We start from the raw sequence: 19,091 nt of genomic DNA, 5'->3' as shown, positions 1-19,091 counted from the left end.
TTCCAAGTCTGTAACTTTGTGGAGGAGAAAATCAATGTCCTTTCCCCAATCCAGTAAAGTCTTGTACTGAGAGTCCAATTGGTCCACTCGAGCATCCAAGGTGTCCAAATGCGTGTGAAAGGCAGTCACCTCAGTCCAAAGGGACTTCACCTTCACAGTGAAGTCAGTCATTTTATCATTCATGGTGGAGAGGACGGCTCCAATGGCAATTCTCCTTCATCCAAGCATCCATACTCTTTGAGGAGAGGGAGCGCTGCACTGATGATAAAGCGCAGGTGTCCTGGGACTTAGTGCGTGCCTCTGAGAAAAGCAATTGGCATGCCGCAGGTTGAGGTGGCAGCATGGAGAAGCAGCAGAAGCATCTAAGTGACCCACCTGACAGAGGTTGGGAGTTGGGTTGCTGGTGGCGGGCAGGCACCCCTACAGGAAGATCTGGGAGCAGAGGGTCAGGACCAGAAGGGGAAGCCAAGTGCTCTGCATGTTTGTCGTTGGCCACCTGCACAACTCTACGAGGGGCACCCCATTGTGGATTGGTTCGTCCGTGAATAGCCTGCACAACACTCTAGTAGGAGGGCCTGAAGTAGGAAATCTGAATTCCATAGGGCCTCTAAAGCAGTACTGTGGAATAAGGCTTAGTGCAGGTGGAAGTGACTAAAGGTCACAAGAAGCCATCCTCGACGTGGGTTATGCAGGTATCATGGTATGGCTGGCATGCATAGCAGAGTGGGGCTCAAGCACTCACCTAAGGAATCTCAGGTGTAGGAACCGCCTGCCAGGTCTCAGCTAAGGGCACAATAGGAGCACGCCAGAGTCAAATTTCTGATGTGGTCTCATAGTCACTGAGCAAAGAAGAAGATTTGCAGGCGCCACTTCAGGAGGGAAACAAGAGCCAGGATCTGTGGATGAGGCAAGGGGAGCCTAGGAGGTGGCGAGTGTCACAAGAATGCCGCAGGCACACCAGTCACAATTACAGGAGAGAGCAGGCAGCCTCTGATGAAGTTGAAGGTGGTCCCAGCAGTCTCCACCAGAGGCGCAGGTCAGAAGGTATGTGGGCAGTTGCACAGGTCCTACGATTAGACATATTGTCATGTCAGCAGATGGCAGCCAGGCACTTTCAGCAGGACTGTAGGCAACAAGATTGGGACATCTTGAAGGGGTTGGCTGTGAAGCAGTCTTGCGGTCAACAGTGATAAAAGAGGCAACCACTGTGGCAGTCAGGAACTGAGGAGGGTCCATGAAGCTGCCACAATCGTCCAGAGCAGCGATTAGGTCTAGGCGGCACGCCCACTGCAGCGACGCTGCCGATTGAGGCTTGGTGGAAGCTCCAGTGGCTCCTTAGCTCCCCAGGGGAGTCTTAAGTAGGTCACACTTTCGCCCACCAGATCGAGAGCCAGAAGGCCCTCAAATTAACTGTACTGTGGACCACAGGGTGCGTACCGGGTGGGACCACAGGGTGCGTACCGGGTGGGACCACAAGCTGGGTGCCGCTATCTCGGTCGGCACCAAATTCGCCCCCCCCTGCATCTGATCCTGCTCGATGAAAGCCATCATACCTAAATTATAAACAACCGGGACTACAAAGGAACTAGGACAGAATATGTCCTTTCTCTTTTAGGAATCATACCTCCACTCCCCTCCAGATGTGCAAATGGGGAAGAGATCACTCACTGTTTACAAACATTTAGACATGCATCACCCTGTCCCTCTGTAATTATAGGTTTGCCACAATTCTGTGAAAAAACTTTGCCCACGTGCAAGGGGTATTCTTAGACCTTTGGCCTTTCGATTGGAAAAGTAGAGCCTGAGATTAAAATAGATAGCAGGATTGGACCTAGTATCCAGAAAGAGGGCATGACCAATAATTAAATGTTCTAATTTAACCCGCAAGCTTTGCTATGCCAGTGAAAGAAGTTGTCTGAGTGAGTTTCCCTGCCTGGAACAAGGTTAGATGGCCTCAATCCTTTTGGAATACTGGTAGTTTGTACAATGTTAAATTGCTTTAGAATGCTATTACAGACTATTTTCTTAGTGCTGGGGTACATTCCTTTTTCGTTTGGCCATTTTTACTATTTTCCTGTGTGGAAATTGACAGAGTCGGCAGGATATCATTGAGGACTGCACAGGGGGTGCAGTGAGGACTACGTGTGCAGCATCATCTGGCACATTTAATCAAGTGCACTTCATTTAGGCATTAGCTGAGTGTGTTTACTGGACTATCATTATCATCCTTGAAACAGGTGAGGGTTTTTGCGTGATATTCTTTTATAGGCTGTTTTGGCACAAGTACATTTGCGTACTCAACACATCATCATCTTGTGCTTTATCTGTCCGGGGCAGTTGTGTTTCTTAAAAGGTTTTCTAATCCTTGTGGAACTAAAATATGGAACTGCAGATTTTTTTCAATTAGCCCACCACATGCATTTTGGTTGTAAGGATCTGAAATTTCCATGAAGTGCGTGGATTGGAAGGAATATTTGTTGGAGAATTGCATTGCTGCACTTGATGAGTCAAAGAAAATGTCAGCGGAATGGAAAAAGATGAACTCTCTTGCATTTCTTGGGTCCTGTAGGCTTGAAAACATATAGTCGCATGCTGAAATCTTCAGTTGATGGGTACGTTAATGTGTTTATTGCTGCTTTACAGGATTTGGACAAATATTTTGCACCCAAGGTGTGCATAAGAATGATCCGATATACATTTTTTTAACTTATGCAGGATAAAGGCGAGTCAGGTGATGACTATGTAGCAGAGCTAAAAAAAATGGCCATTGACTTTAAATTTGGTGTCATACATGATGATTTCATTAGAGATCAGTTAGTCATGCATGTCAATAATCTGGCAATACAAGAATGAATATGGGTTAGTGGAGATTCTCCACAGGAGGAGGTGTTGACCATGGAGCATAAAACAGAAATATCAGGGAGCTGTGCCTCGGAATTAAAGCAATCCGACAAGGAACAGATTTGTGTCTGTAAAGTAATGCCTCACAAAGTGGAGTATGAAAAAAAAGAGTAATAATAAAGAAAAACGTGGAAGCAACAACCGGAAGTGCTATCGATGTGGCAGTAAGGAACACCTTGCTTACAGCAAAAAATGTTCTACTCTTACGCAGAAGTGCAGAAGCTGTGGCACTATTGGCTATCATGCTATGGTGTGCAAGAAGAAGACATACAAAGTGAAATATATTTATGAAGGGAAAAGCTTGTGTGATAGTGAACGAGATGGGGAGTCTCTGAAGCTGGACAATGTAATGGATTTGCGAGAAATATGTGTTCTGAATATAGAAGAGAGGAGCCCTGACGGTAAACCTAAATTCAATATATCTATAGATGCTGTATGCACAAAAATCTATGCAGATTCAGGATCACCTTTTACTATAGTTAGTAACGAGATTTGGAGGAACAAATTTGTTGAAAAAATTGGCATTCATCTTTCTTCACCAGATATAAATCCTGAAAGTTTTATCCGAGAAAGGATTGGCCTTTTAGGTTTCAGAATATTATCCCTTTACTTTAAAGGCAATCAATCATGGGTTGAATTATACGTATCTGAAAGAGGACCGTCTGTTCTTGAATGGCAGGATCAAGGCAAACTACATATTGTTCTGGGCCTGAACAGTGTGGAGAAAGTATTGGTAGTAGACGATGAAAGCTCAGTAGGGATTGAGATGGCAATTTTTTTTCCAAAAGTTCACAAAATGAGAATGGTACATATGATGGTACATGAAAAGGCATTGAAAGAATTGGAAAATTTTAAGGAAATTGACATTATTGAACCTGTGTAGTGCTCAGACTGAATTACTCTGGTGGTTATAGCATGCCACAGTAATGGCAACATTTTTATCAATCGCTTTCCTTTACCTAAAATCAGAGATATGGTGTCAAGTCTGAAGGAGGCCACATTGTTTTTTACTATTAATCTCTCCAGCGCATATCATCAGGTTTCTCTTACACCAAGGTTCAGGTGGATAACAGCATTCATCATGCCATTTGGGTTTTTTCAGTTTAACTGTATGCTATTTGGCCTTCTGGTAGTGGCGGTTTTTGAATGGCTCATGCACAATTTGTTTGGGAAGGAGTGAGGAGTACTCTATTTCCAGGAAAACTTTTTTGTCTTTGGGGAAAATAGAGCAAAGCATGAAAGGATGTTGCAGAAAGCGTTCGGTATACTGAAAAGCAAAGGTTTGACTGTGGAGCTGAGTAAGTGCAAGTTTGCAAAGAGGAGAGTGGCTTATTTGGGACATGAAATTGGAGAAGTGGAGGTTAAACCCAAGCTCTCCTTGATAAATGCAATCACTGGGGCTCCGCCTCCCACAAACAAGGAAGGGGATGGAAGAGTTTTGTCCGAAATTGATCCCCAATTTTTCAGAAAAGATGTTTAACATTAGGCAGTTGCTTAAGAAGCATGTGAAGTTTGTGTGGGATCCGTTGTGTGAAGAGGAGTTCTGTTACATTAGGGGTTACCTAGAAACAGTTTCTACTCTGAGCAGTTTTGACTCCAGTTTGGAGAGCTATGTGACAACTAAAGCCTGTAATAAAGGACTGGGGCAGCTCTTACACAGAAGGATGCGGAAGGAAAGCAGGCCTGGGCGTAGTTCGTGGAGTTTTGCTACGTGAAAGTCGAGGAAAGCAATTGCGAACTGCCGTTCGTGATGGTCTTCTCGCCTCTAGGGTAGAAATTCTACCCAAGCAGCAGCTCGTGCTCGTGAACTTACCGTTTGCGAGTGCCAATGGGGAAAAAACTTTGCGGTACTATGTGAAGCGGAGTTTTCTGCACTCCGTGAGCTCCACAGAGTGCGGGTTTAGAAAACTCTGCAAACTCCACAAACGGAGCAGAATTCACCGCCCAGGCCTTAAGGAAAGGAGAGTTTCATTGTATTTGCATCTAGATCATTGTCTCCATCAGAAGAGAGGTCTTTTGTAATAGAAAAGGAAGAATTGGCTTGTGCATGGGCACTTGACCATTTTCGTGCCTTTATATGGGGTAGACCGATTATTAATCGGTGTGATCATAAGCCCTTAGTTACGTTGCTCACTACTATAAGGAGTATTACCGCATCGGCCAGAAGTGCGAGGTTGTTGACATGAATTAAGGATTACATTTAGAGAATTGTATATGTTCCAAGGAAGGACAACCTGTTGGCAGATTGTTAGTCCAGAATGCCATGTCCTTTAGAAGTGTGTGAGGATGACCCTTGGAATGATTCTGAAGTTGCTTTGCTTCATGATTCAGAGCATCAAACAGAAATATTTGGAGTAAAAACAGAAGGAGGATAACATTTTGCAAAATATTTTGAAGTACATATCTGATGGTTGGCCTAAAAAGTCATGTTTGCCAGATGAGTGTAGACCGTTTTGTGAGTTCAGGTCAGAGTTGTCGGTGAACAGAGATATTGTTTTTAGAGGTTGCAAGATTATTCCTCCATTTGGGATGCAGAACATCATTTTGGATCTTTGTCATGAGGGCCATTTTGGTATAGTAGGGATCAAAACAGTTGCAAATGAGTCTTTTTGGTGGTCTGGAGTTGATAAAGCAGTGGAAAGGTCCATCCAGAATTGTGGTATTTGTTCTTCATCAGATAAAACATTGAGTACTTTACGACCACCCATGAGTGAGGGTTTAATTCCCAAACAACCATGGGAGAGTGTAGCAGTGGATTTGTGGGTCCTGTGGGTGAAGCACAGAAGTATGTGATTGTATTGGTAGATCTGTTCACCAAATTGCCTATGGTGGACATATAGCAGAGGGTGGATACTGCCACTGTGTTGGAATTATTTACCAAGACGTTTTGTTCAGAAGGGATTCCGGCTGTACTCTTGAGTGATAATGCAGTGCAGTTTGGTTTCCAATGCGGCTAAAACATATTTTGAAAGGGTAGGTGTGAGGCATAAGACCACCTGTCTCTATAATTCCAGTGGAAATGTCACAGTGGAGATATTTAACCACATGACCAAGGGGGTTACTTAGGATGCTGTTAGTAAAGGGTGCGACTGGAGGATTGCAAAAAAAAAAAGGAAGTGGGGGCTTACAGAGTGACTAAGAATAATTTGACAGTTATGACTCTATTTGTTATGATGAGAGGAAGGATTCCCAGGTGCAACTTTACACCGAATGGTTGTGTGAAAGTACTGTTGAGAAATGGTCACCTTAGCTGGTAAAAAAAGGTTGGAGGAAGCAAATTGGTCCACATTAAGGTAGGTGATTGGGTGTGGATCAGAAAACCAATGATGGCACCTAAGGGCAATAGACATTTTTATCATCTTGAAAAAGTGGTGGAAATTGTAAAGAATGTAGATTAAAAAAAATCCAATGTTGCATGGATTAGTTCACAATGGTTAACCACATCTGAATAAAAGTGAGGCCACTTCTGTTAAGGCCCATGGCCTCTGCTCAATCTGCAGAAATTAATGGGCTGGCGCAGCGAGAGACTGGGAATTACACTTCCAACCCCATTGGTAAAAGGGAGGTAATAGAGACCAATCTGCCTCCAGAAAGGCTGCTCAGGCCCCCAGTGGGCCGCTGGCGGCATCTGAACAGCACAGACACAGCCACCACGCCGGACAAAAAAGCAGCCCACAGTTGCAACTCAGATACTGGCCCATTGCTCGTTGCTTGAGTGCCCGCCTTACCAATCCGGCCCTGCATGTACTAGTGCCTGCCCATACAGGCTGAATCCTAAAAATGAAGAAAGGTCTATGACTCAAGTTCGGGTGATTCAGTTTCATTCAGGCGCAGTTCTCCTTTGGACAGCCTCTTACAAGAGGGTTAGTCAATCTGATTACATTAAGACCATACTTGTATATGCTGCTGCAATCACGTCTACAGAGTGAGGAATACTACACTGAGTCCCAAAAGTGTCCTGCCTTCGCATGTTGTGACCACCAGAGAGGTTCAGTGAGCCAAATGCCTATGCTTTGCTGCACAATAGGTGGAGTAGACAGTGTGAAGGAATCCTGTCTCTAACTTCCATTCTGGGCAATGTAAACTTCCTGGAGTGGAGTGTTGGCATTGCATAGCCAAGTAAAGTTGTCTGAATGTTCCAGAAAGTCCTCTGCTGTTATGATGAGTAACCAACAGTATGTCTCCTGAAGTAAGTAGAACTGGAAAACATCAGTATGTACCACAAATTGCATTCCTGTGGTTTCTCCACACACATATAAAGGTTTGTTCTAGTTCATTTAAGGCATTTTTAACAGGTAGATATAGATCAATACTATTTCCTCATTGCTGTGCTATTGTTAATTTATGGGCTACAATCTGTCTAAGGAGATTGATGTTGCTTGCCTACTCTTGCACACAGAGGGATAATGTGTACTGCGGTTCTCTCAAAAAAACACGGTCAGCTCTCTTTGTCATAACTATACAACGTGCTTTGCATAGTTTTGATTTATAAACCTGTGCTCAACTTTATAGTCCACATTATAGGTGAATTTGTTTTGTTTACCCTATATGTGTGTATCCTTTATTCTGTTAATATATTTTGTTCAGCTGTATATCTTATATGCTCCGAATAAAAACTTTTGAACACACATTATAGGTGAATTAGCCAATGACATTGACACGCAGTCCTTCATATTACTTGAGCGTGTGCGTCTAGCTTTGTGTTCTATTAAGGCCTTATCATGAGCTAAACTCACATTTTAGATTACAGTTCTCTGCTTTGTCTGTTGGTGTCTCATAATATATTACACTTGTCTTTGAAGCTGTTACTATTGTCAACTTATCTTTTTCTCATTCATTCTCTTTAGTATCCATTAGCTTTTTATCTTATTATGTCATGCTTTTCACCTTGCACTGACTGTTCTTCATTTTACTTATTGCCTGCACACTATCTACGTTTTAAACTGCTACATTCTCTACGGTATGGAGTTTACTGTCTGTACCTATTCTTTCATGTCATGCTATTTACACCTCCATAAACACACATTTGAAAGAATATTTCAGTTCAGCTCTCTCGCATTTCTCCAACATGTTATGAGCTGAGGTAAAATGTAATTATTCTTTTTGGGTGACCATGGAGTTTTTTCGGCAGTTGGACTCCAGGTTAAGCTCTTTGAATAAAAGTGGTATATAAAAAATATATCAATGTTTGGTTCTTAACAGATAACCAACAACAAGTCCGAATTTTAAAATGGAGAGGATGGGAGAACATCTACTCTCAAGATGCTGTCAGAATTGAGCTGATAAGTCTTTTTGGTCCTTTCATGAGGTTTTTCGAGAATCCAAAAGTTAACAAATCCGGTCCGGTGATCTGTCCAGTAAATTTATCCTAATCAATTATGATGCAAGGTCCAAGTTGTCACATCAAATTCTACAGAAGTAGTTTGCTACAAAAAGTTTAAAAATACCAAAAGTGTAGATTTCCTTCCGTGTCACATCAGTTACCACACAATCTTATGTTTTGTTTTTCCTTAATCAAAGGTCTTCGACGGCAAATATATAAACTGTACTGATGAACATTTTCGATCACCAATCGCAAAAGGTTAACAACAGGCATACCTCACATAGAACCTACATTGATGTTCAGCAACTACTTTCATATGGGAAGTCTTGATGAAAATAAGTGTAAAATATGTCAGCCATGACAGATATTTTCCAAGGTAGACCCTAAAATAAGTAGATGATCAAGCTTCCAGAACCGAATTAAAACTGAATATTTTATTTTATTGGCTGCCCAAATTCAAAGTACAGAGCTCATGGCAAAGGTGTTTAATGGCCATACAAATGGCACAATTTTAAATGTAATAAAAGTGGGATGAGTAAGATATGTGACACTGAACTACTATAAAATTTGGAAACACCAACATAACAAGCATCTAAAAGTTTTTGGGAGAATAATTAATGGCAGGCTACGCTTTGCTTACCTCTCGGGTAACTCTTCCATTGTTATCGAAGTCATACAGTGTGAAGGTCCACTCTTGCCTGTTATCTTCCTCTACAGACACATCACATTCCAATTCCTAGGAGACAGGCAAAGAGCAACGGTTACCCACAAAAATATTCTTCCTTAGAATCGTAGATTCATTGGGATTTACTTAAGAGCTGAATGCGCCCTGTGAAAGGACATTCCTTCCCACCAAGCACCCACTATGGAGTGTACGGACAAAGGGGCGCGAGCCTCAAATGATGGAAACAGAAAACAGACTCTCACTCAATCAGCCCAGCCAGCTGAATGGTACCCTCAGATTTCCTTTCAAGGCCCAGGCACCCTGAGGCCGGCAGTCACAACAAGCCCAACAAGAAAGTTACAGTGCCATTCAAATTAAAGCCACTGTACACAGGGAAAATAAACAGCTTCAAATAGATTTGGCTCCAGATAGCTCAAAATACCTGGTTGATCCCTCGACTTGAAACCAATTCCCTACAGCAGTAAACAGTTCCCCGCTTTCTCCCCTACCGAGTTCAAAGGAAGCCTTCGCTCAGTTGTAACAAGCCCTGCTAAAAGATGCCAAGTGCCCCTCACTCCTGTGGAAACACAGCCTCCGATTGCACAAACATTCCCAGCAGCTCTGAAAGCCAAATCGCATTCACCTCACATCTAGGCGGTCTCTCTAGACACACACGCGTTTCACATTCTTTTATCCAGGGCCTTAAAAAAAGGCATTTTCCGTCCTCCGGGGCTCCAGCAGGAGCGCGTCTAGAAACCTCTAAGTCGCCGAACAAGGAAACCTCCTCAGTTTTTGGGCCCCCGCCACATATTAATAGTTTCCCGTCCCACACTGCCTAGCACGAGATGTTTATATGAGGATGTGCCCTGCTTGGTTAATAACATGGCACCCTTCCCTGCGTTAGTCATGCTCCGTGTACCAAGGTCTAACCTTGATGGCGCGCCAAGAACTAAAATGGAACAAATGCGGGCTTTACTTCTGCAGAGTTCCGCTTTTAACCTGCACCCACCAACTGGCAAGGGCCTTCCAGCTTCCATGGTGGGGGGAGGGGGAGGGGAGGGGGGCTGTGTTAGTGGTGATTTTTTCTCAGACTTTTCAGCGCAATGGAAAAAATAATAATAAAACATAAATTAGTCTCCTCTGCTTGCTGCGGCTGTTCTAATGTCCGGCGGTAGTGGGTTTTATTTACCAGGCACACTACGATCTCTATTAAAAAGCTGTGATTTTTCCTCTTGAGGTAACAGTAATATTGAATATGGGCGTTCTAATTCTTAATATAAAATGAAAAATACAATTTGAAAGTGGCTTAAGTTTCCAGTGGAGCTGATAATATCTACTGGCCAATTTCAGTGGTTTTTAGTTTCATTTATAGATGAAAAGACACGTCCATAAACGTGCATTTTCCAGTGAATTAATGCGTTTTTTAAATTATATTTTTCTGTTTCTTAAAATTGTATTTTTTTTCTCACTAGTAATCTATGAAACATAATTGTTCATGACCAGTATATGATTCGCGAGCCACCAACATCACACATGTATTACTACAGTGCAATAGTCAGATTCCATTGTATACCTACAATACAGCCAAACTGTCATGAGACAAGCATTGTTCACTGCCTCACATATTGTATTTACAATCAATTTACACCTGGGAAACAACTTCCTTAATAGTTACAAGCACCCTTCAGGGTGACTTTACCTCGCATACAAATTTAACTCCTTGTGTACTGGTATGCTTTTTTACCCCAAATACTCAAGAAGAATTTGCATGTCATAAGCTATATGTACAGATGTGCAGATTGTAATGTGTGATGGTATTACCAATTGTTAACCCTAGTGTAAAAGCGTGGTCAACATGTTTCTATCCTTCTATTACCCTTCATAAGCTGTAGGAGCCTTCTACAGGACCTACCTATCCACCTTTGTCTTAACCTGCAAGCATAAAAACACAATATAGAGCTAGACAATCAATGCAAGTGATCATGTAAACTAATTCCACACCTACCACAAGACAGTAAAAGACATAAGTGAGGAAAAATATATACTGTGTGGAGTGCGATGAAATATCATGTCTCCTATCATCACTACACACTGCACTCGGGATCCTGTAGGAGTGTCAATGCTATGTAAAGAAATCACTTACCCACAGCGGTCACCTTCATGCCTCACTAGAGGCTCATCAGCAGAAAAGGAAATAAACAGGCCTGTGACTATGAGAGACATACAGAAAGTATAAACAATCACTCCGAGAACATGCCGCTCCATGAAAATCATTTCAAGTTTAAAAAAGGCCAACTGGTCCACTCACAGGTGGTCGGTGTGGTATTAGTCTACACGATGACTTGCATTGCTTGTACGATTGAAGAAAATCTAGGTTTCAGTGATTAGTTTACAGTGACTTCCTCAAGCCCTGTCTTTCACTCTTCCATTTAAACAACAAGTTATTTTCCTCCAACAAAACCTTGTCATACAAACAAAGACAGAAGGGACCATTCAAAACTGCCCATAATCATATCCTTCCTTAAGGAAAAACATTGGCCCATTTGGAAAGGTTTGAGAGGATTTCTCCTCATTCTTTTCTAAAACATCATCAAGAGAAGGGACAACATAACCACAACCACACACTAATGCTTGACTTGTCATGGTGGGAGGCCAATCACTTGCTGTCACCGCGGCCAGGACTTGGAATATCCTCCCTCTCTCCCTGAGATTAACTGAAAATTTTGTGATATTTAAAAAGGCACTTAAAACATATCTTTTCAGAATGGCTTATTAATTTCTGTTCTCTTCTCTCCCTCTGGCCACATGCTTGTTTCTTCTTACGCGCCAGGACACTCTGGTAGTATTTGAGCGCGATATAAAACAGCTAAATAAATAAATGGTGCCCTACTTCCTGTCCTCTAATCTTCTTCACTCCTTTTAGCATGACTTGAAATATTCACAGATATCCTTCATGGTTACAATTCCATGTCGCCTTTAATAATGCAATCCCCGCCTTTACTCTAAAGAATAATGCCCATGACCCTGTTCCTACTATACACAAGACTATCAGCACATCTCTACAACAAGCATTGTCAAAGCCAATAGGTGTTGCCTTGTTGACCTATCGGCTACGCCAATGCTTTGTGCCGACATTGTTCAAATTTGGCAGAAAAAAAGAGAACAAAAAGTTGCCTCGAGTTGTGCTGTTGCCAGCTGACTCATTCTATAGGCATGCACATGTGTTATGAGGTATGCATGTGCCCACCTCACCACGCAAGTGTGTGCATACTAAATGATCGGTTCCATTTTCTTTCTTTTTTGTATTTATGGATCTAAGAGGGCAGATGTGCCAAAGTGCTTATAGGACCTGACAGCAAATGACAGCTGCTGACCCCCTCAAAAAAGTAATATTCAATTGATGTATTTCATGGGCTGCAAGGGACTGGGGAACAATGGAGTTGCGAGTAAGGAACGGGTGAAGGGGAAGCAGCTCAGGCCAGGTATTGCAGGGGAGTTAGCAGCACTCGAGTGAGAGCGTAAGAAAACACAAGTGCTCTCATGAAGTGCTTAACAAAAAAGAAGGAAGTAGTTCCCTAAATGTGAGCAGTGGTAGGACACACGTTATCCAATTAAAGTGATATATTGCAAGGAAGGGACAAACACAAGAGCAAGAAGCAAACAAATTAGAGTGACAGTAAAGATAACCACTAGTAAATACTGGGCGGGCTCTAGGCCCACTTAAAAATTTTGGTATGGTTTACAATCGGCTTTTGCCTACAGACATCTAAATACTGTCTGGTAGGCTAGACCTAAAAAGGACCTTCCCCACCCCACCCCACCCCACCTAAATGTGGCATCAAAATTCAATTCACTAGCCCCAAAGCTCAGTTCCAAACCTCTTTCCAACTATGTCCAAATACCACACTCACAGGATATCTAGTCCCTACTCAGCTACAAGTTTCCACTGAGCTCTGTAAAATTCACACTAATCCTGGTTCACGTCTTGTAGTTGAATGGGGTCTGTTCTTTTAACAGTTGGGTTGATATTCTACTGAAGCAACTCATAGGTGACTATTAGAAGTTCCTACATATGCCAACCGTCCTGCCTCCACCACACAATGTGTGCAGAAAGTGTTCAATGAGGTCACATCCCTCTTTACATAAAAAAGAGCAGCAGTCTCATCCAAATGTCAGACTTCGCACTAGTGGATCTGTCCCACCATTTAGAAGTTAATTGATAAATGCATTCTTAAGTTACATGCACCACTCATACTCTCAAACTTTCTTCTCACAGAAATAAGGCAGTAGGACATGACATACTCCTTTTGACAGAACATCAGGCTATTTTATGGGCTCACCTTCTTCTTGAGTAAGAAATGAAGCAATGATTGAAAAGAAGCGACTGTTCACCTCGAGTTTGTACCACATGAAAGCTCCCATCACAGCATGAACAATTAGTTTCTCCGATTGCTTAAAAGAAGGCTGAGGCCAGTTAATCCTACCCCCTATATGACATGAATGTCACCGAAGGGTGGAAATGCCCTTTAATTCAGGAACCCCAAATGCCACCAAATGTGCGAAAACATGGCAATGGTGTATGTTAGTCGATGGTGTCTACATTCTGACTTAAAAAGGAGAAGTTTAAAGACTTCGGGACAAGAAGCTGTCTGTCTTTACTAAGTACAAGCTATATGCTTGAGGGCAAACCACCCTCTCAGCCTTGTTTCACAAGAACTCTGAATTGGCACCATTTACAACCAGGATATGCTGTTTTTCTGCTCTGTATGATCTTAGACAATAGTAATTGTTTTCGTAAGTGCCAAGGGTTTAAGAACGAAACTGCAGATTATACATCAAAGAGATAACTGTGCATGCTACGTGTGATAGAAGAAATGACGTAGAATATGTAACTGCAATAGCCTTTTCGCAGGACCCAACAAACAAGTAATAAAAAGGCTACAGATCGTACAGAATGCAGGGGCCCGTCTAGTGCTGAAAATGTCTCGTTATTCATTGGCCACTTCTTAATACGCCGCATTGGCTACCCATAAATAATTTGTTATTTAAGATCTTGGTGATTAATTTCAGAGCCTTTAGGGCACTGGACCTAAATACCCAGCAGCCAAGTTCACTCATTATGTCACGGCTAGGACCCTCAGATCCTCCACAGCAAACCTTCTAAGGTCCCACACCTTTAGGCATGAATTCCTTCTGCTCCTCACTGGTATAGCAGGACCATTCTCACACTTACCCAATCAATCTGGTTTCTTCTGTGTAGCGCCAGGATGCTCCCTTCGGAGCGACAGCTGCACTTTACAAATATTTAAATCAAAGCCCTGTGCATTTATCGAAGGTGGCAGAGCCAGGAAAAGAGGGGCGGGCCCAGAGTGTGAGATAAAGGTATGGAGGAGGTGGGAGAGCCAGTCTGAGAGAGGACAGGGTGGTAATGGGAGAGAGGTAACTGGGGTCAGTAAAAGAGAGGACTCACAAGGTAAAAAAAATAAGTAAGAGACAGATAAATGTGGAGAGAAGACTGCCTAAGAGAGGAAAAGAAACGCAGGATGGAGAGAAGCACATTGTGGAGTAAGAATGAAAATGGGGATTTTTTGAAACAGATATAGAAGGGGCATGCAGATCTAATAAGAGCATTTTGATAGCCCATTGCTCTTAGAGATACATCATTTTGGATGCTAGACAGGATTGATAATAATAATAATAATAATAATAATAATAATAATAATAATAATAATAATAATAATAATAATAATAATCAGAGATAGTTGGCATGCCGAACGGGAAATTATTCCCACAAAACCTAAACAGGCAAACTGCAGAGTTTTCTATATATACGAGCCCTGGCATAGCGTATTTTGCCTCTGACTTCCCCTACCCTCTCTTTCTCCACTCTCTGTCTCTCTCCCTCTGTTTCTCTCGCTCCCTTCTTTTCGATCAGCCCTCTTCATCTGTCGATCTGTTCTACTGTCATCCATAGTCAAGCTAAAAAGTAGCCCACTTGAATGCCAGCTCTGGTAGGCCGAGCTCTACTTGAATTTCTTCATTAATTACATTTTGTATTTACGTTTGCAATGGGTCTCTTATGCGTTTGTTTCCAAACATATGCAGCAGTAGCATATGCAACAACATTAGATCTCAGCATATTTATTTTTTATTGGTATGGACTGGCATGGCGAGTGGCTACACTCATGGAAAACACTAATCAGCATAAATGTGCCAAAAGTTTTCCCACTGGCTGTTCCTCTGCTATGGCAGAGGAGTGTCGCCCCACTGCTTGCAGGGCAGTGGGAAATGGAAAAATACAATTATAATAACGTTATTATCATTTTCTTTTTCGTACGGGCTAAGGGGCAAGGTTAGGGCAGATCACCATAAGCGTGCATGACAATTTGGGCGGCCATCTTGGGCCAGCCGGCCAAACAGTTGCATGCACTTAGCATTTCTCTACCAGGCTGTGTTGCACAGCCTGGTGAAGAACAGTCCTAAGGCTCCTAGGCTCCAGCTGAGCGGCCAAGGAGGCCGCTCAGACCATTCACAATGCTGCTGTCATGCTGGTGACAGCAGCATCGTGATTGGCTTAGGAGAGCCAGGAGGAGAAGAGGACAGAGAAGAGGCTTTTCCCCCATCTAGAAGTCGCATGGACCCTCAGAGCAGCATCAAAGAGGACAGTGTGAGCGTTCCTTACAAACCAGGGCTCTAGGTATTCGGTCCCTGATGGAAAGCTCGACTCCCAAGCCTTTCTGAATCTCCTGAATCTCCAGAGGAAACTCAAAGCAGCCAAGACCTAATTCAGAGGAAGTACTCCGAAGTTGAAGCTAGCTCATTATAATACAGCAGTCGCCTAATTAAAAGAATACTTAAATGTTACATTAAATAAACATGGTTGTATGTAGAGTGAAAATAGTAAACCAGACAATGGAAAGCAGGCAAAACAAACACGTCTTGGCAAAACCAATAGACCTCGCCTTTTGGCTTCACCAATGAATACCTATTTGCTTAGCCATTGGTTTTTGCGGGTATAGTTTTGCATCAAGAAAAATAGTGGAAAAATACATTTTGTGATACTGTGCAGCATTGGCAAAAAAAGTGTGATGCTGCATCTGCCATTAGGCCAGCACAGGTATGTGTCATGAAGAAGAGCATCACCACACGTGTCGTGATGAGGAAGCCATATTGTTTTTTGTTTTTGTTTACTGATCCAAGATTGCAGAGACCCTTCTTGGAATGGTAAATTAGGAAAATACATAAAGTGTACCAAAGGGCCTTTTATTTCAGAACGGAGAGGCCCAGCCGCAGAATATATTTAAAAAAAGTTTAAAACAGGAAGGGAAGAGCAACTGTAGTGCAGGCAAGTGGGAGTTTAAACAAAAAGTGCCAATGAGTGGCAGCAGCAGCATAAATGGGGAAAGCAATGGTAGATCAGGTAGGACCGGGGTAAGAGTTTAACGAAAGCACTGAAAAGTGGCAAGAACAGTGATGGGGGAAGCTATGAAAGAACTGAGGGGGTAAAAAATAATATTAGACAAATGAATGGGATGGGAACAGATTAGGGGAGCAGCACAGAGCACATATGGGAATTCGAGTGGGTAAGCAGCACATGAAGAAAACCTCAAGTAACCATATACACTTGCACGGAGTGCTCAAAGGAACAGAAAAAATAGTACCGCAAATGCCATCAGTGGAAGTATAGAAGTCATCCAGCCAAAAAAGATAAGTAAAAATGCTACATTCCAGTGTTGGAACAAAAGATAAGGGTTGAAAGATATGAAATGAAAAGTTAGCAAATTAGATTGACAAGAAAGCCAACCAATCTTAAGCAGCGGACTGTCCCAAGGCCCACTGCAAGTATTCGTACTGTTTACAATTCATCTTCGACAATAGACAGCTAAAGGCTAACTGTAAGCAAGATTAAACTATACCACTAAAGTAGTACATAAGAATACTGGGCATCCACTTTAGACACAATGGGGTTTTACATAACCCTCTCACTGAATTCTTCTCATAAAAATATCCTGGTACGTACAGTGGTCAACCGCTGATTTGACTGGTCCAAAACTATTTATGGTGGGTGTCCACAAAACGAATAAGTTAATTTTCAAAGAGTCTAGAGCCATGCTACTTGACTAAAATTCAGCTCTGGGTCTGCCCCAATATAATACTCACCTAGAGGAAGTTACATTGACTTCTGATCAATGAAAGATTCTATATAATACTCTGTGCTTACTTCATAAGGAGATCCAGGGACACACCACAGGATGTCTAAGATCAACAAGTGCTTCCAACCATCCAAACCCCTGAAGCGGACCAAAACAAAGCTCTCTCCCATCCACCAATCAAGAAAGAAAATAATCTTGAGTCAGATCACTTCATGTACAGGGTCTGCCACTCCAGAGCACTGTTGTATCCCACCCATGACTCCAAAAAGTCATCTCACAATTTCAGAGGGACTTAATTGTCCACTTTTAACCTGTCCACATGTGACCAAGCAACACAACAGTGCTCAAGACTTCCGACACCTCTAGATTATTCAGTCACATTTCTCCTGCTGCTCTTTGTCCACGCTCAGTTGGTCGGACAGCTAAATCTGTTATAAGATCTGCCCACACTATAGTTGATCCCTGTAGTCCCCTAACCAAGCTATTTACTCAGTCTATTTTAGATGAGCCTATGGAGAATGGCTAATACCACAACATGATTTTTATTCGAAGATGGAAGCTGACCTTGACTCCACCTGAGCAGATGAATGGAACTCTTTATCCCCCTTGAGCCTCCCTTGGAATTGCTGTTGCTGCATGCTGTGCTTTACAGAAACATATGAATTTATATAAAGAGTGGATAGCAATTTAGAAATCTAGTTAAACACTAAGGCTGACGAGTTGAGTTTGCAGTGCTACTAGCATGCAATCACTCTCAGCATTGTTTGCCACAAAGGCTTCCCACAAAGTCCACAAAGTAACCAACAATTACCTCCATGCCATTTATGTTGACAGGCCACAAACCCTCCTTTTGCAGAGCCCTGGTTTGAGTGCAATAACACTAAGTGCCTGCCTGGTCCCTTCAATTGGAGGCCAGAAGCATACTTTCCCAAATGGCATGTCTGTGGGATCATGTTACAGTTCCATGCCACCGATGTGTTTCTTAGGCCAGCGGTGCACATGAAGCTGCATATTGGCACAAAACACTGGAATTCACAAAAAATATAAATACCATATGCAAACATGGATATCTTGCTACAATGTGCTTGAACAGTTGCCCAATTCCATGCTCAGATTCGGTGACAGGGAGAGAAACAGAATGTAAAATGTATTATTTTTCCCAGAGAGTTTGTTCAAATGTAACAATGTAAATTACCAGCTTCGACTTGTATCCTGCCAATGCTCTCCCTCAGTAGGTCAGCATAAGTCGTCTTTATCAGCAAGAAAACTTTGCTATAGTGTGCAAAAAGTAGATGTTCATTTCCTATATCGGCAGGACCTGCAGTCGCTTAGTCAATGCGTTGAAAGTGCGCCGTACAGTTCTGTCAACAAACAGAGCTATTTGGCAACTTTCAGTTTCTTTCTTTTATTTTCAAAAAGAAAATCGCAAAGTGGGATTTTCTTTTCGGAAATAAAAAAAATGCAATGACACCCTTGCCATGGGTTCTCCCATTGAATGAGGGTCATAGAAATGATCAGTCTTGTCAAGTATCACGCAACAGGCGTTAGACTAACGCATTTCAGTGTGGTGATCCGCACCACCGCACTGAAATGCCAAGTCACGCATCATAGCGCCTGTGCATCTGCCAAGTCGGAGGCTGCTATAACCAGATACTGCCTGTGAAAGTTGTGGCAGCGCGCAGTGCGCACTGCTCCTGGCAGGCTAAAGGGGGGGGGGCTAAGCTGCTGCGCAGCTACAATGTTACACATAACACCCGACAGCGCGAATTAAGTGCTGGAGACAGTGCTCAATGAGAGAGTGTCAGCTGGAGAGACGCACTCTATAGGCGGGTTGACGTGCCTGAAGCGTGAGAGGTCAGCGGGCGGAAGTTGCGATCAGTTCATTTTGGCGGTAATGGTGACTAGATTCGAACCCCAGGAGTAGGCGGCTGACTTGAATTTGCAGTGAGTGAGTGCTCTTCTAACAATCATGGCAACGCAGAGCTGCTGTGCTCGCACCGAAGTAAAGTGGTTCCGTGACCGGACCCAACCCGAGCGGTTCCTTAGCAGC

The 19,091-nt window shown here is 42.7% G+C and overlaps 1 protein-coding gene across 3 annotated transcripts in view; it reads right to left on the bottom strand.

Annotated features, from left to right (window-relative positions):
• NKD1 (NKD inhibitor of Wnt signaling pathway 1) overlaps positions 1-19,091 on the bottom strand; it is a 215,500-nt gene that overhangs the window by 22,701 nt on the left and 173,708 nt on the right. For 2 of the 3 annotated variants that reach the window (XM_086945151.1, XM_086945152.1), the window contains exon 6: positions 8,865-8,960. The exons of the other annotated variant lie outside the window; for it this stretch is intronic. In XM_086945151.1, coding sequence (XP_086801277.1) covers positions 8,865-8,960 — 96 coding nt within the window. The remainder of the gene's footprint in view (positions 1-8,864; positions 8,961-19,091) is intronic. 3 annotated transcript variants of the gene reach the window in all.

Source organism: Lissotriton vulgaris, chromosome 12 (genome assembly GCF_964263255.1).
Source record: "Lissotriton vulgaris chromosome 12, aLisVul1.2, whole genome shotgun sequence".
NCBI lineage: Eukaryota > Metazoa > Chordata > Amphibia > Caudata > Salamandridae > Lissotriton > Lissotriton vulgaris.
The sequence above is the reverse complement of the archived record's forward strand: the minus strand, read 5'-3'. Positions and strand labels throughout refer to the sequence as shown.